General features: G+C 36.7%; 1 protein-coding gene across 1 annotated transcript in view; it reads right to left on the reverse strand.

The window, feature by feature from the left end:
* Positions 1 to 2,616: 2,616 nt before the first annotated feature.
* Positions 2,617 to 20,250, reverse strand: part of PTGFR (prostaglandin F receptor) — a 38,899-nt gene continuing 21,265 nt past the window's right edge. The window contains exon 3 of the mRNA XM_045546423.1: positions 2,617 to 3,083. Coding sequence (XP_045402379.1) covers positions 2,793 to 3,083 — 291 coding nt within the window. The 3' untranslated portion in view covers positions 2,617 to 2,792. The remainder of the gene's footprint in view (positions 3,084 to 20,250) is intronic.

Consider the following 20,250-nt stretch of genomic DNA (forward strand, 5'->3'; position numbering starts at 1 on the left):
GTAATTTGCTAGAAATTACATGCTCAAATAGTATGTGAAGTTGCTTGGACACTACCCAGTTTGAAGGAAAATTCAATTACTCTGAAGGTTAATTATGAGTTTTAAAATAGGACTTAAAACACTCACATTGGTAAACTCATTGAAACTATTTGTACTATTTATTTCCAGAAATCTGAACAAATATACTTCTATGTTGAGCATTTATATGAAAGTTGATGCTCCACTCTATTATTCGTTATACAGTAAGTTGCCAAACTACATGCAACACATATAATAACAGAAATAAAATTATGAAGTCAGATATGTACATTTTTGTGTTCACTTGCTTTAATTTTGTTTTCCTTGGAAGGAAAGCCTAAAACAATGCAAATACATATTCTTTTACTAATTCGTTTTCAATTTTTGTTGACTACTTCTTGGAGTTAACATCATTTTAAGACCAATTTGGTTGTCCCAAACCTATGCTCAGATAATACAGATAACCCTTCTAGGATATGCACAGAGTAACTCCCTCTCACTCCCCAAAACCTTGCATGCTCACACATTCTCACACGTGGTCATGTTACAAGATCTCCTCAAGGCCAGGGTGACATCGTGGCAATAGGGCAAGAATTCTGCCATTCATTTAGAAGTCTCAAAGAGAATAGGCCTGGGGCTCTTGGATGAGTGTCTTCTCCATGCCTCTCCCCAGTCAGAATACATGGACATGTTCACTGCAGCATCCTGTCCCCCATGATGAGGAAGTATGCAGATTTGGTTCCTTGTCCCTTAGTTTACAGGACACGAACACTACTAAGCAGCTGTACAAAATAAATATCTCCTCTAAAAGTAAATGAACCATCTGAAAGTTTTTCTAAGCTTTAAGTGCTCTTGAGACACATGAGAAAATTTATGCAATGTAACCTCAATCATAAATTGCAATGACTTTTCTTTTTAAGCATATGCATTGGAGATATATACACACACAGACATGCATATTTACATACATACGCACATACATATACACCACAATAACAAATAAATGTCAGTTTAAATTAAAAATGCACAAAACTTTGCAATTTCTTGTCTATTTTGTACGAAGAAACTCTTGTCTATAATTCAATATGGCAAGTATTTATCAAGCATCTACAAAAATAACCTAAACTTGTGTGATTAATCATTTATTGGCCTTAAATTAAGAACATCATGTGCCAGTGTATATGTGTTTCTCTTCTTTAAACTCACTGAAAAAAAAAGATTGCTTTTAAATCTTCAATGAGGCTATTTGCTTAATGTCTTTTAATTTACTATAAGAATTTACCAAAATTCACAAAAGTTAATAACAACTTCCAATGTAAATTGCCAATCAAAAGCAGAAGTTTATGAGCATGCTAATTTAGGTCTAGTTGAATTGCACATTTCCTAGAGATTCTGAAATCAGTCTAACAGGGAAGATTAATTTTTAAATGGATTCAAGTTAATAAAAGCAAAAACTCTGGTACAGAAATGCATTTCCCTATTATAAAGCAGAGCTACTTACCCTATTCTGTGATGGATATAGGATATTTTGAATGAGTACTAAAAATTCTTTGGATTGAATTATACAAACAAAGAAAAAGTCTGAATTATTATTGGGAAATTTGGGAGAGAGATTACTAACCCTTGATCTCCTGGTTAACAATTATAATGATCCCCAAATGCCTGGCTAATTGCCAGTCTTCCTCCCTTGATTCTGCTAGCACAGGCCTTAGAAGATGCAGTTTTATAGATTTAACAAACATACTATCAACAGAATTTTCTGATATGCTTGTATGTGTTTGTGTGCACGTGTAAAACAGAAACACACTAGCTGCAGACAGTCTTTGAATATTATATATTGATTGCATTTCTTTTGTTCTCTGACACAAATGACAGCTCAAGTTAAAACACCTTTTGCTAGTGCTCTTTGCACCTACCACTGGGGTTTAGGTTCTGTTTGTCTGCATTACCCATGGTATAGCTGCTTAGAAACAGCTATAACTCAAGTTGCCTGTGTAAGTGCTGAGATAGAGCCTTTGTTTCTCTAAAAATTACTCATTATGTATCAGTGCACTAAAATTCTCAGAAGAAAAGGAAATTATTTGAACACTGCAAATCTATGACTTAAAAAAAAAACCTTCAAACCACAATTGACCTTCATAATAATAAATGCAAGCAGTCATATTTGTCAAATAAGACAAGCCTGGATCCATTCTAAACAGGTTTGCAAGATCAGGCAACCTGTCAGCCAGACCTGGTATATGTGGAGACTGTTATAATAAGTCACAGTGAATACCAGATGTCATGACTGTGCATTTATGTATTGACTGAAGCTACATAATGAGGCGTAAAAACAGACCAGATCGAAAAATGAGGGGGCTGCATTTCATTGAGCCTCATCTATAAGGAATAGTTACAGAGCAGTGATCCCAAAATAGCCATTTCACTGTGTAGGTAGCATTAAATGATCTCTGGCATATAGGCCAAGCAAATACATTTGGCCTCAACGATTTACTCAAAGCATGAATAACACAGATAAGCTCAAAAATGCTTTCAGTTTGACTCCCATGACATTATTTCATTGCATCTACCTCCAGTTGACAAAAGCAAGTGAAAATGTACAATTATACTGTTAATTTAATACATTTCAAAAGCTGAATCTGACCAAAGTACCCTCAAACCACATGCTGAGGTCTGAATTTTCCAGTTAGGCTATATGTATTTATCTAATTAACTGAAATATTGTCAAACATTTCTTAATTTTGTTCTAGCCCTACACTGACTTACTGTCCTATTTAACTAGGTGCTTGCTGATTTATTTTCTCTGCACCTGATGACTCCGAAATAGCAGCAACCTTTAAGGAATTTTTAATGGAGCTAAGCTCCCAAATATGCAAGCTGATAACGTGTACTCCACAACAGCGTCTGGCAAGCTTGTAGAGATTCTTAAGGACAGCCTTCCGCAGAAGAATATATACCCAAGGATCTAAGATTTGATTCCATGTTGCCATTCGGAGAGCAAAAAGTATTGTTTCGCAGGTTTCCAGGGAATTATTTCCATTTATTCCAATGTTGGCCATTGTCACCTAGAAAGCAAAATTAAAAAAATTTAAAATAAATTTTAAAAAACAGGGAAATCAGTTGATACAGAACATTTTTTCAGTTCCATAGGTTTTTAATTTAACTATACTACACAAATGATATTATTTTGCAAAATACTGACAAAAAGAAATGAATGAGAGCAGAAACACAGATGCAAACACTTAAATCCTTTGAATTTGAATTAATATCAGAATTACAAAAATGATAACTTCTATGTGAAGTTAAATGTGCACAAATAGAATGACCCAAGGGAGAACAAACATTGATCTCAGTAACTGACTTTCTCATACATGTGGGAATAGTAAATTCAAAGCCAATGCACATTTTTATATTTCAATGAAAAATTAAGTATATGTAAGTAAATAAATTATAGATAAGCTAACAAATAGTGTTTTTAAATGAGTTTAGAGCATCTGATATTAATTTGCACATGGTATGTGACATTGTTCCGGAATGTCACTTTTAGAATTTTGTTTGGTACCTACAATGATACCAATGTCTTCAATTTCATATTCCCTTTTCTGCATCTTTCACCCTAGCCTTAACTTGGCTAAAACATTCCAAAAAGTATGTAATGGAATTTTCTAATGGCTTTGAGGAAATCAGTTCCCCCCTTCATTGTCATCCTAACTTAACAATAACGATGTGTATTTTGGTTTCACGTATCCACTTCCTGGCCACCCATGATTTTGAAGAGATCGTTTTGTGTAATCAGTTCTATAAATGTCCCAAGCTACATGTTAGAAGTAGGCAAACCACTGCACACAGCTTTGACCTACAAACAGTTGCAGGAAAAATAATGGGGCTTTGAAAACCTCTTGGATAAAAAAAAAAAAAAAGAAGAAGAAGAAGAAAATGGACAAAAGGTGAAACTGAAAAATTAAATGCAGCTTCTTGGACCACTGCACCACTAGGATTCCAGGATTAAGAGAGGATGTAACAAAGCCTAATAAAAGGAAAATCAAGACCATTATCACAAAAAAAAATCTTAATATGGCTTGATGATAACCAATAGTTGAAGGATAAATGTTCCTTATCAAAACCTTCATTGTCTACACAACAAACTACAAACTCCTCAGCTGGCTCCTTGATGCATCTGAAATCTACAGATATAATCTCATCTTCCCTGCAAACACCCTGTGATCCAACTGCTGTGAAGCCCTCACCTGTCCCAGATGCACCATTCCCCTCTGAGCTTTAGCTTGCATAACTCCCTTTGTTTTGAATTCCCATCCCCACTTTCTCTCCCTGACAAACTCCTGTCCATCCTTCACTCTCCATGTAAAAATGGGCACCATGAAACCTTCCCCATCTTAACAGAGATGAATTAGCAGTTGCTCCCTCTTCTGTGTCCCCACAGCACCCTACTCATACCCAGTTACATCACTTACACTACATAATAATTATGCATTTGTCTGTGTACCTATCTGTATATAAGCTTCTCTCAGTTTTCTTTTTTATTTCTAATGCCCAGTAAAAAGCTGACATTTAGGATGTACTCAGTAAGTGTTTGGTTATTTTTATTCACCAAGGTTATCATCACACACACGCACAACTAATCATCAGAGAAACACTTGACCATCCATCATAAGAGTCTAGTGTCTTTAAATGTTTCTAAATATTTTAATACAACAGCATCCACTAGTGAAGGTTTCCAGGGTGGTTTGTTGACACCTAAAGTGAACAGGATCTTGTAGTTCACGCAAATCCCTTGGGAAACGGTTCTTTCCCTCAGGGTTCATTTTCTGGGAAAATAAGGCATCGAACTGAAGCCCTAAATATACTGTAGCCAAATAATATAAAAATAAAAATAGCATTCCCTGCACAATAGCACCTGTGTCAGATACAGGATTGAGGAAATACACCCATATGGGCCTAGTTCCTCTTAGAAGAAAGCAGGGCCAAAACCTGATTGGCAGTTGGATTGAGATATTTCCACTTTATTTTTCTTTATTCACCAAATATTTGTCAATTATCTGCTGTGTGCCAAGCAAATGTGCTAGTCACTGAGGATACAATGGTGAACAAAGCAGACACTGTGCCTGCCTTGTGGAATTTACAATCTGTTTGCTAGAATTTTTGTTGCTGTTCAAGGATGAATGAACAGTTCTCTTGCCTCATGAGTATTAAATGCATGCGTTTCCTATTAATGACTAGGTGTATTCCTGGGGATCTCACAGCCCAGTCAAGACACTGCTCTATATAGATGGGAACAAACATGCCCAGTATGATTGCATGGAGCAGCTGCCCCTGCTTTAGAGATCTGTAAATTTAAAATGCCCAATTTACAGGGCACACACTTGTCTGATTCTCCTCTATCCCCTGCAAACAGTAGTGTGGTCACCAGCTGTGAAAAGACATTGAGTTCTCTTCTGAGGGAGCCCAGTGCCCAGGCTTCTCTCCGTAACACCGGGGCAGTGCCCAGGCACTCAGAACCACTCTCTCTCCCGCCTTTAGCCCTCAAACCCAGCCTTAAAACCAGGTTGCTCCACAGCCTGGCTTGAAAAAAATACTAATCATTTAGCCACTAATAAAGATGTGTGGAGACTATTTCTGTAAAAGAAATATCATCAGTATATTATTGATAATAAAGACATTGATAATAGTATATTATTGATAATTCAGGGCTATCTAAGTATCCAACAAAAGATAAATTATGATATTTTCACATAATAATGGGAAAATATGCAAACACTAATGCTTGTAATTCAGTGTTAACTTTTGAAAAACAAGTTAGCAAACAGTGATTGTGGGATCCAAATTAAAAAAAGAATAAGTGATTTTGTGCATAAAGAAGGCCTGGTGTGTATATCAATGTTTTCATTGGTTAATTCTAAGCAGTAGAACTACAGAAGATTTCTATTTTCTCCTTTAATGTTGTCTCTAATTTATTAGTTTCTTAGATAGATCATGCATTGTTGCGTGTGTGTGTGTGTGTGTGTGTATCTTTTTTCCCCCAGAAATTTGTGGAAAGATACTATTTTACTAAAGAATCAGAGCTAATGTGGAATAGTTATGTACATCTATGTACATGTGAGTGAGGCCGCACTGAAGTTACCACAGAATTACCTGGAAAACCAAATCCCTAGTAAGACCAGCAAGAGACTTACAGGAGCTGGAGTCGGAGTGAGAACGTCTGCAAGCCAGACCCACAAAAGCAGTCTGAAGCCATTTTCCCTGGACTCTGGCAACAGTCACTTCACAAGCCTGGAGAGCAGTCTCCTCTGACTAGCCCACCTGAGCTTGCCTTCCAGGTAGGTGTGTTCAGATTCTCATCACACACACAGCCTTTCATCCAGTCTCTAGGCGTAGGGAATATATACTGTCTTCTAAAGGAAATAAGGGAATATATATTGTTTTCTAAAATATCTTCCTTTGGACCTTGGCACATTACAGTTGTTCATCTTTGTTAATGACTAGAATTCTAAGGGAGAAGTGAGCAGGACCAAGTATTTGAATATTCTGTGGAAAAATTAATTAATTCACCTGATACCTTTACAGCACTCAACACTAAGAGAGAAATAGTGAGGTGAAAGAAGTGTATAGGAAGGAGAATCTATGTTCATTGTCAGGTTGCAAAGAGCAAAATAAGTAGGTAATACAATAAAATCTCCATACTCCTTTAGACCACATAAAACAATTATAGTAACTGTTAAGTTCACCAAAATTAATGAACCTGACAGGGTACTTTACTCATAGATAAGAGAGCCCATGTTTCCTAAAGTTTTATTCTGGAGGTTTTATTCCATCATCCCCTGCCCTGTTGGCCAGAGCCAGGACTCCAGTGGCTGTTTACAATTAAAAGCAATGGTAAATTCAAGGATTATGCTTCTGTTCCTTTGAGTACTCATAGAAGCAAATCAACACATCAGTGAATAGGTTTTGAGTGCTTACTATGTCTAGGCATTATGCTGGATGCTAGTGATGCAGACATGAATATTTGGAGAAATCCTAACATATGACATATTGTCCTTATTCATCTAGTTCTTATTTCTGTCTCAGACACTAAAGTATAATCTTCTTGAAGACATATATATCTTTGATTGGTTCTGTGCTGTATCCCCAGCACCTGGCACGCAGTAGGGCAGTATTTGCTGAATGAATGAAGTCCCTATGAGAAGAAACCAACAAAAAACCAGCAAATAAAAAGTTGTGTATGTAGTATAATAAATCCAAGTAAAATGTGCCAAAGGCAGGTCTATTTACCATTACATGATCATAGATGTAATCATTAAAAAGTATAAAATTTGGCAATTTTTCTAGTACATCAAAACTTCATTTATTCAGACTTGACTAATTTTGAATGTATGGTGATTCTGCTGCAGTCTGTCCAAATTTCTCCTTGGCACTCCTTTTTAAAGGAAATTTAAATGAATACATTATCAAAATCCCTTCTGGGGGAATATTCAACTTCTTTAAATACCAAACCACCTTCTAGAATTTTGTCAACATCTATTTTCATATGAGTAATATCTATGAAAATTACACATGGTTCTCATACAGTTATTGAAGCAGCTATTTTCACATGTAGTTCATCTTACTCCAAAGAGCAGATCGTTCTTTTCCTACTTTCTGTCATCATGAAAGAAGACTAGTTTGGGGACAGTCTTTTTGGGGAATGAACATGTACACAGAAGTACAATTCACTGACTTACAAGTTATTTCCCCTTATAACATTATCATTAAAGACTAATCTATAAGTTTGGCACTTGAATAACCACAGAGACGGGGGCTGATTGTGATTACATAATTACAATCCTGCATTACTGTATAACAAAAAAGGTTCATCAGGAGGCTTTACCAAGGAATTATTCCATGAAGTCTCCATGTTCAGAGACGTTTACTCTAGGTGTTAAGTGGGATAATAGCATCTGAAAAACTATGTGTAAATGATTAATTTTGAAATGTCACAGTACCTATGAGTATTTGCAAGTGATAGATTTCATTTTAATTTAACTTCAGTGCCAACTTTGGAAAAGTCATATTACATAAAACACTGAATTCATCTCAATTCAATAGGTTACTTTTAGAATTAAATACATATGTGGTGATTTAACTCTATAGATTTTACTCTTGAGCATAGAATATTTTATCTCTGCAATAGTGACTACAAGACATTTCATAAAAAAGATCTTACTCTGTGCAACTCCAGGATAATATGCTTTAAAAAAAAGTGCAAAATAATGAAATGTAGAGGCTCTGATAGGATACATCTTTTCAACTATGAACTTTTCCATACCTACATTGTTGAATGGAGAAGGTAATAATATTTTCATTGTTTCTCATTGACTGAATACTCATTAAAATTAAGACAATTTTTGTACATGGTGAATGATTCAGAGATAAGTAAAACAAATATTATAACTGGGGTAAAAAAAAAAAAAAAAAGGACAAAAGCACTTGGTATTTCTTATCCCATAGCTCTAGAACATCTATGAAATGTTACCCATCCCCACAGTATACAGAAGTGCTACAAAATACAAAAATTTGTACAGAGTAATATTTTTCTGGTTGATTTGTTGGTAGAGGATTTCCCAGTGGCCCAGTTGGCAGCACATTGCTGTCTCTGCCTGAAGACTTTCAGACTCACAAAGACATGAGAAAACAGGACACACTATAGGGATACTGCTCCCTTTGGAATGAGACAATCCCAAACCATGATACTGTACTTTATGTGAATCCTCATTCCTTCATACCAGCTAAGGAAATGATGTGTAAAATGAACCGTGGGAAAACTTTTAAACTGTACATAGAGAAGAAAATATGTGTGATATCTGAAAAATCAGAAAGTTACTCTTTCTAGGGAAGTTTCATTTCCAGAATCCATACATTTTCCTTTGCTATTCTAGTCTCTTCTTCCAGACCTGCACTTTTTTTGAGGCTTAGTGGGAAAATTTACAGCAAAATCCTAAGAATAATTATTTGCAGTCCTCTATTGCTAGTCCTTACAAAATGCTGTAATATCTTTTTATGACACTTTTCATGGAAATAAAATATAGGTATTGATTCCAGAATACCAAATATTAGCAAAAATTAAAAATAAAGGTAGAAGGAATAAGTTCTAATGTTTGTTAGCAGAGTAGAGTAACTATAGTTAACAGAAACATGTTATATATTTCAAAATAGCTAGAAGAGATGACTTGAAATGTTTCCAACACATAGAAATAATAAATACTCAAGATGATGAAGCCCCTAACTACCCTGACTTGATCATTACACATTCTATACACATAACAAAATAGCACATAAACATGTAAAAATGTAATTTAATATACATTAATAATTTTTTAAAAAATAAATATTTATATATTATATAGAGAGTCACATTTCATATCATTTAAAAAAATAGGAAATGCAAAATGAATACAATTGAAAGATATGCTCTACAGACCAAACAGAAACTGTACTGGGTTATAATAAAAGTAAATCATTCGTAACTGAATGAGAACAAACTATATACTTTAAAAATATCCGTATTAAAACTGCAGAAGCTATCATAGAACTTAACTGCTATCAAAACACTGGTTAGCGTGAGTCCACAAGAAGTGATCATTCCAGCAGTTATGAGAGCTAGTCTTAGGCCCTAAACGTGGGAAAGGCAGAAACTCCTCTTTAAACCACAGCCACATGCTATACCACCTAGAAGTGAGAGACACAGTAAATAATGACTACAACTAGAACTAAGTATTTCTCCGGGCTAGGAAGGCTCTTTTTATACATGAAGTCAAATAACACTCACAACAACCCTATGACATATGTATTCTTGTTATCTACATTTTACAGATAAGGAAACGATGGCTCAGCATGATAAGGAACCTGCCCATGGTAAGTGTCCGGGCCTGAATAAAAGCCTGTCCATAGCCTGTACTCTTAATTACTACACTTGAGACAGTTTGCACAATCTTCTTATCAGACTTTGCCCAGGAGAGTAGAGAAAGCTTTCTAAGCAATGGGGGACACTCAGAGAGGAACTTGCCTAGAGGAACAGAGACCTCACAGCAACCAGGCTTAGGGAAGGAGGCCCTTGGAACCTGCAGCAGTGTCAAGAGAACGGCTTTTCCTGGCCCGGGCCCTGCCTCTGCTCTGGCCAATATCTCCACCCACACCAAGGCAGTGGTAGGGATGGAAGGAGAAAGCAATGCAGATTTGAAGCCCTGCCCTGGTTGTAAAAATGCCTGGAGAAGCTCTTCTCTCTCTCGCACCAGATCAACATAGACACATTCCCTTTGCCCTGGAGACAGGCAGAGGATGATAAGGCAAGCGCAACCAAGCAAGGTTTAGGATTGACGTCTCCAAGGCAGAGGGGTCCGGGAAATTCAGTTCAAATTTCTCTGCCCAAAGCTAGTCAGGATCTACAGTAAATGATTATGTGTTCATGCGATCACTACCACCATGACCAAAGTTCATGTGAGTAAAGCAGAAATGTAACTGAAGTGAGTCTGAGAACAGAGGAAAACAAAATATGCTTCATTTATTACGCACACACAGGATTGTCTACATAACTTCCCATGAGAAGACAGAATCACAAATCTTAGAGGATGCAGGAAAGTTTTATCCAGCCTTCTTCACCAAGCAGAAATTCCTTGCAACATTTAGTATCTGTTGTGAAAAACTTGGCACTACTCAGGAGAGAATCTGTTCCATTTGAACTTATGAGCTCTGTTGTCAGGGGCTAAAATCCTAGTTTTGTTCTCCAGAGAATCATAGAATAAGTCAACTTGCTAAATGTCAGCCTTTCACGTGCTTTAAAAATAACACTTCTCTTACATTATTTCTCCATTTCTTCAACTGTCCTTCATGTACCATGGTTTGCAAACCCCTGAGTGTGTACCTTATACTCTAGTTCTTCAATCTTCCTTTAAAAGAAATGCACTGGCCAGAAATAAACTTAACATTCTATATGCAATACAATGAGTACAAAGTTCAGTAGAACATCATTTCCTGTGATTTGGACAAACTACTCCCAACTGTGCCTCCAGGATCACATTAGCTACTTTCTTTCTCCTTTGCACATTCCCTTGTGAATTGATCCTAGCTACAGTACATTGCAGGAAATTAGCCTCTTACCTATTAATTTCACTCTCAGTGAATATGTAGAGTAAGGAAACCTTCACTTTGCCCTGTTTATTTTTCAAATTATTTAAAGACTTCAATATATGGATATATAAATATTTATACCTAAATATGCAGAGTTACAGTCACATATCTGTATGGACTTCACTTGATGGTATAAACATCCAATTCTGGAGCCCCAAATGTCAAACCAGAGCCAGTACCCATGCACACGCTGTTTGATCCACTTTACTGATGCCTCTCAAATCTACGCCTTGCTTCCGCTACCCACTCTTATTCAGTGTCTTATCTCTTAAAAACCAGACATTATATTAAGGCTGGTAAGTGGTTTTCCAGATTCTATTTATTTCTTTTTCTTATTTTGACTTGTTTATTCTAGTTATCAAATATTTCATAAATGTCAAAAACATCCCATTTTCCCTATCCTTCCCTCACTAGAAATGACCTATCTAAATCCTGCCTTCCTTCCCACGCCATCTTCTCCAGGAAGCCTTCCCTAATCTCTCTGCAGCTCAGTAATCTCCCATTCTACACTCCCATCACGGTTGGCACCACTCCTTTAGCATTAATAGACATGATATCAGCACTGTATGTAGATTATACTATAATGAGATAATGTCAGTATACGTATGATAGATTATACTATAATGAAATAATGTCAGTATACGTATGATAGTCCCTCAATTATATTGTCAGTGTCTTGAGGGTAGGAACCATGTCCTTAACTTTCTCAAATCCTCCTCCTCTGCTTTGTACAAGATAATTGGGAAGAGACTCCTGCAGTTGAGGCAGGAAATACAAGAAGAAACAGGCTGTTACAAGTACAAAAGTTAGAAGGCTTAGGCAGAAAACAGGCCAGACAACCCCCGGTCCAGGGAATCAAGGATTTAAGGTGAAAAACTAGAGAATAAAAAAGAAGCTTATATGAACTTTTGTCTCAAGGAATGCCTCAGGCTCTTTGAGACCGTTAACCTCTAGTCTGCCCCAAAGTGCCTCTGTACTTAAGATTAAAGAACCTGGTAAAGTTAAAGGGTGTTTAACATTTTTAAATTTTTAAGGTGATAAACCATACATCTCCCCATAAGCCTTTGCTGTCCTTATTAAAGAAAGGTCACAAGTGAGGACCACTGGGGTGAGTGAAGAAGAGAGATGCAGATGCAGAGATACCCACCTGGGCCGGATCCAGAAGGGTTTGGGAGTTTGGGATGGGGACATTCAAGGTGATACAACAGAGACGTCTCTTTCTTAGGGACTTTCTCTCAGTTAATGGACTTCTGCCATCCCTGCATCTTCTGCATAATAGGTTATTAGATTCAACCTTATTAAATCAAGCTCAGTGACTCATCCATTAGTTTGATTTAACTTTAAAGAAGCTTTGGCCCACCTACTCCTGGCCATTGAATATTCCTGTTGGTATGTGACACCTCCAGCCACAGGCGTGGTGCAGGAAGACCAGGTCCATTGGGGTGGCTTAGGCACAGTAGGGATCATGGAACCCTTTACCTCAGCGTGTCTTCAAGGAAGGGGGAAAAGGGAAGGGAAAAGTCATATTGGCATCCTATATGTTTTAATTCACTTCGTCCTCACAAAACCCCTGGGGTAGTTGCTATTTTTCTGACATTGCCAATAAGAAAACCAAATCACAGAGACATTAACTAGCCCATGCTCACACTGCTGGGAAGTGGCAGAGGCAAAATTAAAACCCAAGTCTATCTGGTTGCAAAGCCTATGATTTTTCACCACCCCAGTCCCAGCAATGAGAACAGTGTGGCATGCTATATTTATGAACAAGATGTTAAAAAAGAAAACAGCTAACATTTATTGAGTACTTACCATGTTCCTGGCACTGTTTTAATACTTTACCTCTATTATCTCATTTAATCCTGTTAACACCTCTGGGAGAAGTATTAATAGTATTATCCCTCCTTGATGAAGAAGCTGAGGCACAGAGAATTTAACTTGCTCAGGGTCACCCAACTAGAATGTGGTGGAGTCAGGATCCGAATAGTGGGAGATGGTGGGTAAGAATTCCTGTGCTGGCCTCCTTGGCACCGGTAGATCTTATTGTTAACTCTGTTTCTAGTTTTGTCTGCCTATGTCTAGTAGAACCACTATTGCTAGTGATTCTAGCACTCTAGCATCAGTATTTCTATTATTATACTTTTACTAGTGCATATATTTTTTAAAAATCAGGAACCTATGCTAATAAATCTTTTGGTCTAAATCTCTTGTGCCCATAACACAGATATAACCAACAAGGGGCCAGGAGTAGTGGCTCACCCCAGTAATCCTAGCTCTCTGGGAGGCTGAGGTAGGAGGATCACTTGAGGTCAGGAGTTTGAGACCAACCTGAACGAGAGCAAGACCCCATCTCTCCTAAAAATAGAAAAAAAATAGCTGGGAGACTAAAAATAGAAAGAAAAAAAAATAGTCCCAGCTACTTGGTAGGCTGAGGCAGGAGTATTGCTTGAGCCCAGGAGTTTGAGGTTGCTGTGAGCTAGGCTGATGCCACGGCACTCACTCTAGCCCAGGTGACAGAGCAAGACTCTGTCTCAAAAAAAAAAAAAAAAAAAAAAAAAGATTTAACTGATAGGAAAACCAGCTCAGTTGAGAACCACATAACCAAGGTGTCCTTCAGAAGGATGCTTGCCAAAATAATGGAAGGGCAGAGGAGAACTATCTGTTCCAGATAACTTTTAAAAAGCATTAACTAATAGACATAAGTGATAGACAAAATAAAGCAATGCTCAGTATTTTTTTTTACTTCCTTTTTCCTACCTAACCCATAACGAGTGGCATGATTTTCATTTCAGTAGTCTCTTTTCTCTCATCCTTTAGATTGGTCTTAAGGTGTCATTTTAGACCTTGTTTTTTATCATTTTTTTAATCCAAACTTACCTATTCACCAAATTGTTACCATTATTCCATCATTTCTGTTCTCTGGCAGTGATGGAAATTTAAAAGATCAGTAGCCAAAAAGTTTGAAGTGGTAGAAGAAGAAAACGTGTATAAATCATATATGTTTGTATATGTGCCATGCCTTTTTACAAAAAGAATTTGAGGCATTTTATTTTATGCTTTTAACATCACTGTAAAATTTGCCTCTTTCCAGCTATTATTATCAACATCAAACCCATAGTTAAGCTAAGAAAATTTATGCTCCAAATATCGGCAATGATAGATGCATAAGATGTTTTCATCCTAATCAAGAAAGGTTTATCTAAAATATCATAAGAAAGTAATCATCAGCATATCTCCTTTGAGAAAATGAGAAAACAACTAGTCAGAAATTAACTGTAGCATTGGAGGTACACTATTTCAGGAACAAAAGATTACTTTGTTTGACTGCTAGCAACATAGTTTTAATAGAAAAAGCAGATTGTACTAGTAAAGTATTTCAATAAACCACCCATCCTGAAACACGTTATGTTTTTCCAGACCGAAGTTTCCAACTGGCCAAGGTGGTTTATTATTACAGTAGTTTGGAAAGATTTTCCCAAGCATTTTCAAAGTTGTAGTACAATAATATATTATTTTATGAGAATTTTTAGTGAAATGAGTATCCCTTCAAAAATAAAGGATATACATAAATTTTAGCAAAAATTCATCTTTGGAAAAGCCAGCCTAAACCTACAGATAGAACACAAAGTTATGTAAAGACAAACAAATTGAGTCACACAGAGAACATAGCTAGGAACACATAGGAAGAGGCCGGGGCAGAATTAATAATCCATGTCTACTTAACTCTAAAGCATAATGTGAGTATACTTAAAAGTGAAATCAATCTATACTTCTGGTCAAGAAAAACTCAGCCCTTGGTGATTATCCGGTGAATTTAATTAAAAATAATTCAGTTTCATGGTGGTATTTGAGTCAATCTGGTTATTTGGTCACAAAAATAAGACGTTTTTTGTTTTTAGCTTTCTGAACGTACTTCTCTGGAGTTATACTTTTAATTTTTTTTCAGCAAACCTAAGTAGCAAGTTGAAATTCATCTTTCTTAGGTATAAGTCAATGTATACTAGGTAATAGCCTAATGGCTTAACTATCTGATCATATGCACCCTCTCTCATGTAATTTTCAGCACTTTGAACACATGTCCTACCTCATGACCTAAAATACTAGCCCCAAACTCAGTTCCAAGTTCCTGTTCTCTACAAAACAATCTAGTGCTATGATTATACCCCACATGATTTTCTCTTGGCAATTTTGTATGTATTATTCATTCTTCACCCATTTCAGAATCATGTGCCATGGCATGATTTTGAGGATGCAATTACAATGACATTTCCATATTCCATTAATCATTGCTTCCCTAAGACCTCAGAAAGGCTGTCATTTACTGATGTATTTGCATAATAAGGATCATAAAAAAAATCACAGGGAATCTTTTTGTTAGTTTAATAGACAATTAAGAGAGGCCATCAATCATTCCCTAAAAATCAAACAATTTTACTATAGTATGAAAATTTGCTGTCTTTATGCCATTTAAACTTTTAAATTAAGATTCCTATAGCTTTTTAAAATCACAAACATCCGACTTTTAAAGAAAAACAAATATTTAGCTTGAGCTGATGTTCTTTCTGAAAAAAATATTAATCACCATATTTGTGACTAATAGTCTTTTATGAAGCATTTTATCTCACCTAAAAATTCATAGTTGGTGATTTGAATTACATCTGCTGCCATTGTGGCTGAAGTCTATGGCTTGTGGTAAAGCATAAAGAGAAAACCTTGAGAATCTGTCAAAGTGGTCTACTAGAAAGGAAACTTCAGCCATGCTGACCATCACGTATCCTTCATAATGCCTACCAGGCCCAGACAGATCTGCCTTCTGTGAAACAGATTATGGATAAGTCACAGTTAGTTCTACAATGAGCACAGGAGCATTCTGTCCCTTGTAATGAGTGAGTGCAGCCCATGTATGAAATGTCTTCTTGATTCACTATTGGCCCAAACCTTTGCTCCACCAAGGCACCTCTTTCCCATTACTCTCACTGGTCACAGTCTCTGTCTTCCTGGCCATGCTACTGATTAAAGATTGCTTACTGCCTCACTTGTAACTTGCTAAACAGTGATATGCATGGTTGACCCCATTCTTTTTTTTTTTTTTATGGTCCAGTCTTGAGAAGCTATATTATAGAGCACAAAGAAAAATGCTTGTGATGTGGCTTTATTCCAATAAAATCACTGATGCTCTTGCCCTGCCCCTGGAGGTTTGGGAAGATCGACAGGCAAAACTGTTAGGGACCCTGTTTGTTTGTGGCTATGGCGTTAGAACTGTACAGGTTCTCTCTACTCTGTCAGTTTACTCCTCACATTTCAATCGTTCCCTGCTGACCAATGACACCAAACATAGAGCAACAGGCAAGTGCACTAGAACGTGCCTAGTAGGATCCAGTCATCTCATTTAAGACTGTCTCTTAAAATATATCGTATCTCAGCTCTCAGTGTGGTGTTGAGCTTGAAGCTACAGCAATCCTACACTTCACAGCCTCTAGAAAAAAGTATTGGTTTGTCTTTAATTTTCTGTCTCTGAATAAGACACCACTTTGGAACAAAGATCTAGCAATAATTTTTTAGTTCCAGTCAATAGCTTAAATTGTACATAATTCTTGCAGTATGGGGCAGGACCTGTTGTGTGTATGTGTGAGTGTGTGTGTGTGTGTGTGTGTGTGTGTCCGTTTTGGGTTTTAAAGGCATATTGTCAATCTAGTATAAAGACTCAATAACAGACCAAACTCAACTACAGTTCTCCTTGGTATAATCATTACATAAAGAATTATTATATAAGAATAGTGCTAACTCCAGAAGACTGCTTCCAGCTAGAACAGTTTCTAAGATTTCAAAACAACAAATAAAATATTTTGATACTATGTTTCAGTCCTACTGTATAATAACAAAAAAAAAATTAGCTGGCCATCATCCCTGGTTCCTGGGAGGGAGCATCTAACCCCTCAGAATTTCCTAAGTGATAAGAGTGTCTTTATTATTCATGATGGACACCTGGGACCATATCTGAGTTTATGCTAATAAGGTGACTCGGGGTGGACTCTAGATAATTTCAGGATGGGAGCTGGCCTTACTGGAAAGACTAACCCTATGATTAGTGATTTGGGGCTTTGAACCACATGGTATTGGCCTGTCCTACAGAGTGAATTCAATGCCATGGTCAATGATTCAATCAGTTAGGCCTAGATAATGAAACCCAATTAAAAACTCTGGACACGTAAGGCTCAGGTGTACTTCCCTGGTTGGTGATGCACACTGATGTGATGGGAGGGGAAAACATGCTAAGGACACGGAAGGTTGGTGTTTGATCTCTTCTTTGGGCCGGTCCTAACTTGTGTCCTTTACAATAGAATTGTAACTGTAAGTATAACACTTTTCTGAGTTCTACAAGTCATTCTAATGAATCATCAAACCTGAGGAAGTAGTGGGAACCCCTGAATTTGTAGCCAGTTTTTAGAAGTGCAGGTGCCCTGGGAATCCCCAAACTTAGAGCTGGTGTCTGAAGTTAGAGGAGTCTTGTGGGGGGCTGTGCCCTTAATCTGTGAAATTTGAACCAACTCCAAATAGCGTCAGAGTTGCCCTGAAGGTCCCTGGTACATCTTTTAGCATGGCAGTACCACAAAGGTTAAGCAAGGGTGGAGGTATTGCAACAGCCCTGGACTGCTTCAATTTATGCATCCTGATATTCATCTGGCACGTTGGAATTGGGGACTGGGCTACCCTTTTCATACCATCAAGAAGCAGTTAGAAGATATATGTGAACTTTTGATTAAGCCAAAGTGGTTATCTTAGGTCAAATATACTAATAGTATGTAAAAAAAAAAAATTCTTGCATTTGCCCAAAGTGTAGGGTTTTACATGACGTTATTACCTACTTCCCTCTGACTGGCATAAGACAAAGATTTTATTGTAGAAAAGTATAAAAGGTTAGACCTGGAAAGACCTGAAAAAGCCACATAATCTAATTTTTTATTTCACAGGAGAGAAAATAACTGAAGCAGGGGAGATAGGCGATTTCCCCAAGACAATAGTGTCAGAGCTAGGACTATACAAAATCTACAAGGTTGAAAATCACATTGCAATTCACAAACTCCTTTACGCAGGACATGGTTTCTTCCTGCAAGGCAACTCTGCTCCTATCTTGAACTCAGGCTTGTTCAGATCCTGAGCAGAGAACCTACTTGAATGCACCCAGACTTCTGTCCTATAGAACTGTGAGATAATAAAATGGGCACTGTTTCATGCTGCTAAGTTTGTAGGAATCTGTTCCACAACAATAGAAAACTAATACAGTACTTACAAGTGACTTAAAATTAGGAAACAGTGAAATTTATACAGTACATCAAAAACCTACAAGAGAGTCATTACACTTAATGGAGAAAGTAAAAATGTAATTTTAAAATATGGAACAAGGATGCCCATTATTATTACCATTGTTTAACATAGCATCATAATTATTTTCCAATGCTATAAAAAAAACAAAGCATAAAAACTAGAAGAGATAAACTTTTGCTAGCGAGAAAAACAAACTCAATAAACAATTGCAACCAATGAGTTCAACATGTTGCTGAATATATGATCAACTTAGAAAAATCAAAAACATTTCTCTAAACAAATAATACTAACTATAGAATACACTAAAAAATACCATTTAAAATATCAAAGAACTTATAAATTATCTTGGAATTTTCTTAATCAAGAAATAAACAAGACTATTAAAGGGATGTAAATTTTTAATTTCTATTTCAACTTGAACATATATTACTTTGTTAGTAAAAATATATTCTACCAATGGTTATATGCAAAACATTTAGGACATTGACACCAATTAATCAGAATGGCACGGGCCATAAACAAGTAGTTCGGCTGTATAGGTATATGCCAGCTGAGCAAGAGCCTTGAACCTTATCATTGTTAAGTGATCATTACACTTCTCTCCTGGAAAGAGCTGGGAAGGGCAAACTTTAGCCTTCCACTTTCTTCATGAAGAATTTCTTTCAATAACTTTTCCTATAGTCAGGGAAAATAGAACAGAGCACAATTAAACCAACAAGGCAAGATGGCTTACTTAAAACATTGCAAAAATCAAAAATCACAGCTGTTACAGAAAGAAGACTGTGTCCATACAGCTGGTGAATAGAAAACGAAGAAAGAGGAACTAGCCCGTGTGGCCTGCATCTGACCAGCAAGCGGTCCATCCTATCCTGCCTGATGGGACAAGGTAAAAAGTATAGCTCAGATTGCTTCTCCCTGCATGAACTCAGAGTTTTTCCAAGAATACAAACGCTGGGGACCTCACCATTACCTGTCATAAAATTATGAAATGACAAGTTTAAAAATCTATTACGGAACTTGATTCTCAGATCCCCAATAGTTAATGAAAAGGTAGCAATTAAAGCACATCAACGTACTTAAATAAGTACCTTGACAAAGTCTGCCAGAGTGGTAGGTAAATTTAACATGAAAAGCAGCATAAGAGGTCAAATTATTTTTGCTTTATTATCATATTCAAGATAGGTAGTGGAGACACCTTCTGTATACTTTAACCATGATCAATACCAAACTGAATGCAAACCATTGCTAAATTGCACTAATGAGTCACTCAAATCACTAAGAAAGGCCTAAGTAATCCCAGGTAGGTTTGAAAATGACCACCAAAGGCTGTCCTCCTGCCCTTAGGAGATCATCAGCAAAAGCTTAGGAAAATATTTTTTTTCACTACTGTAAAACTGCAGCTCCAATTTCACCAGTCTCTTTCCAATATACGAATTCTCTTATTTTTTCCATCAAGCTACCAAGTTTTGTGGTATTATTTGCAATATCAGAAAGCCAAGCCCTTCCTCTGTGGTTATATGGAAGACATTGCATTTTTAGGATGCTTTGCAAATAATACCACAAAAATGGCCTCACTTAAAAGAACATGACTTTTTTCACAAATAAACGAGAGGAGATAAATATATGTAATCAACAAGAAAAGAGGCTTTGTATTCAGATAAGCTGTTTAATAAAGAAGGTGGGCTGACCTACCTTTCAGATTTTTCTGGTTGGGTTAACCAGTGAAAGATA

This window comes from Lemur catta, chromosome 3 (genome assembly GCF_020740605.2).
Source record: "Lemur catta isolate mLemCat1 chromosome 3, mLemCat1.pri, whole genome shotgun sequence".
Classification (NCBI taxonomy): domain Eukaryota; kingdom Metazoa; phylum Chordata; class Mammalia; order Primates; family Lemuridae; genus Lemur; species Lemur catta.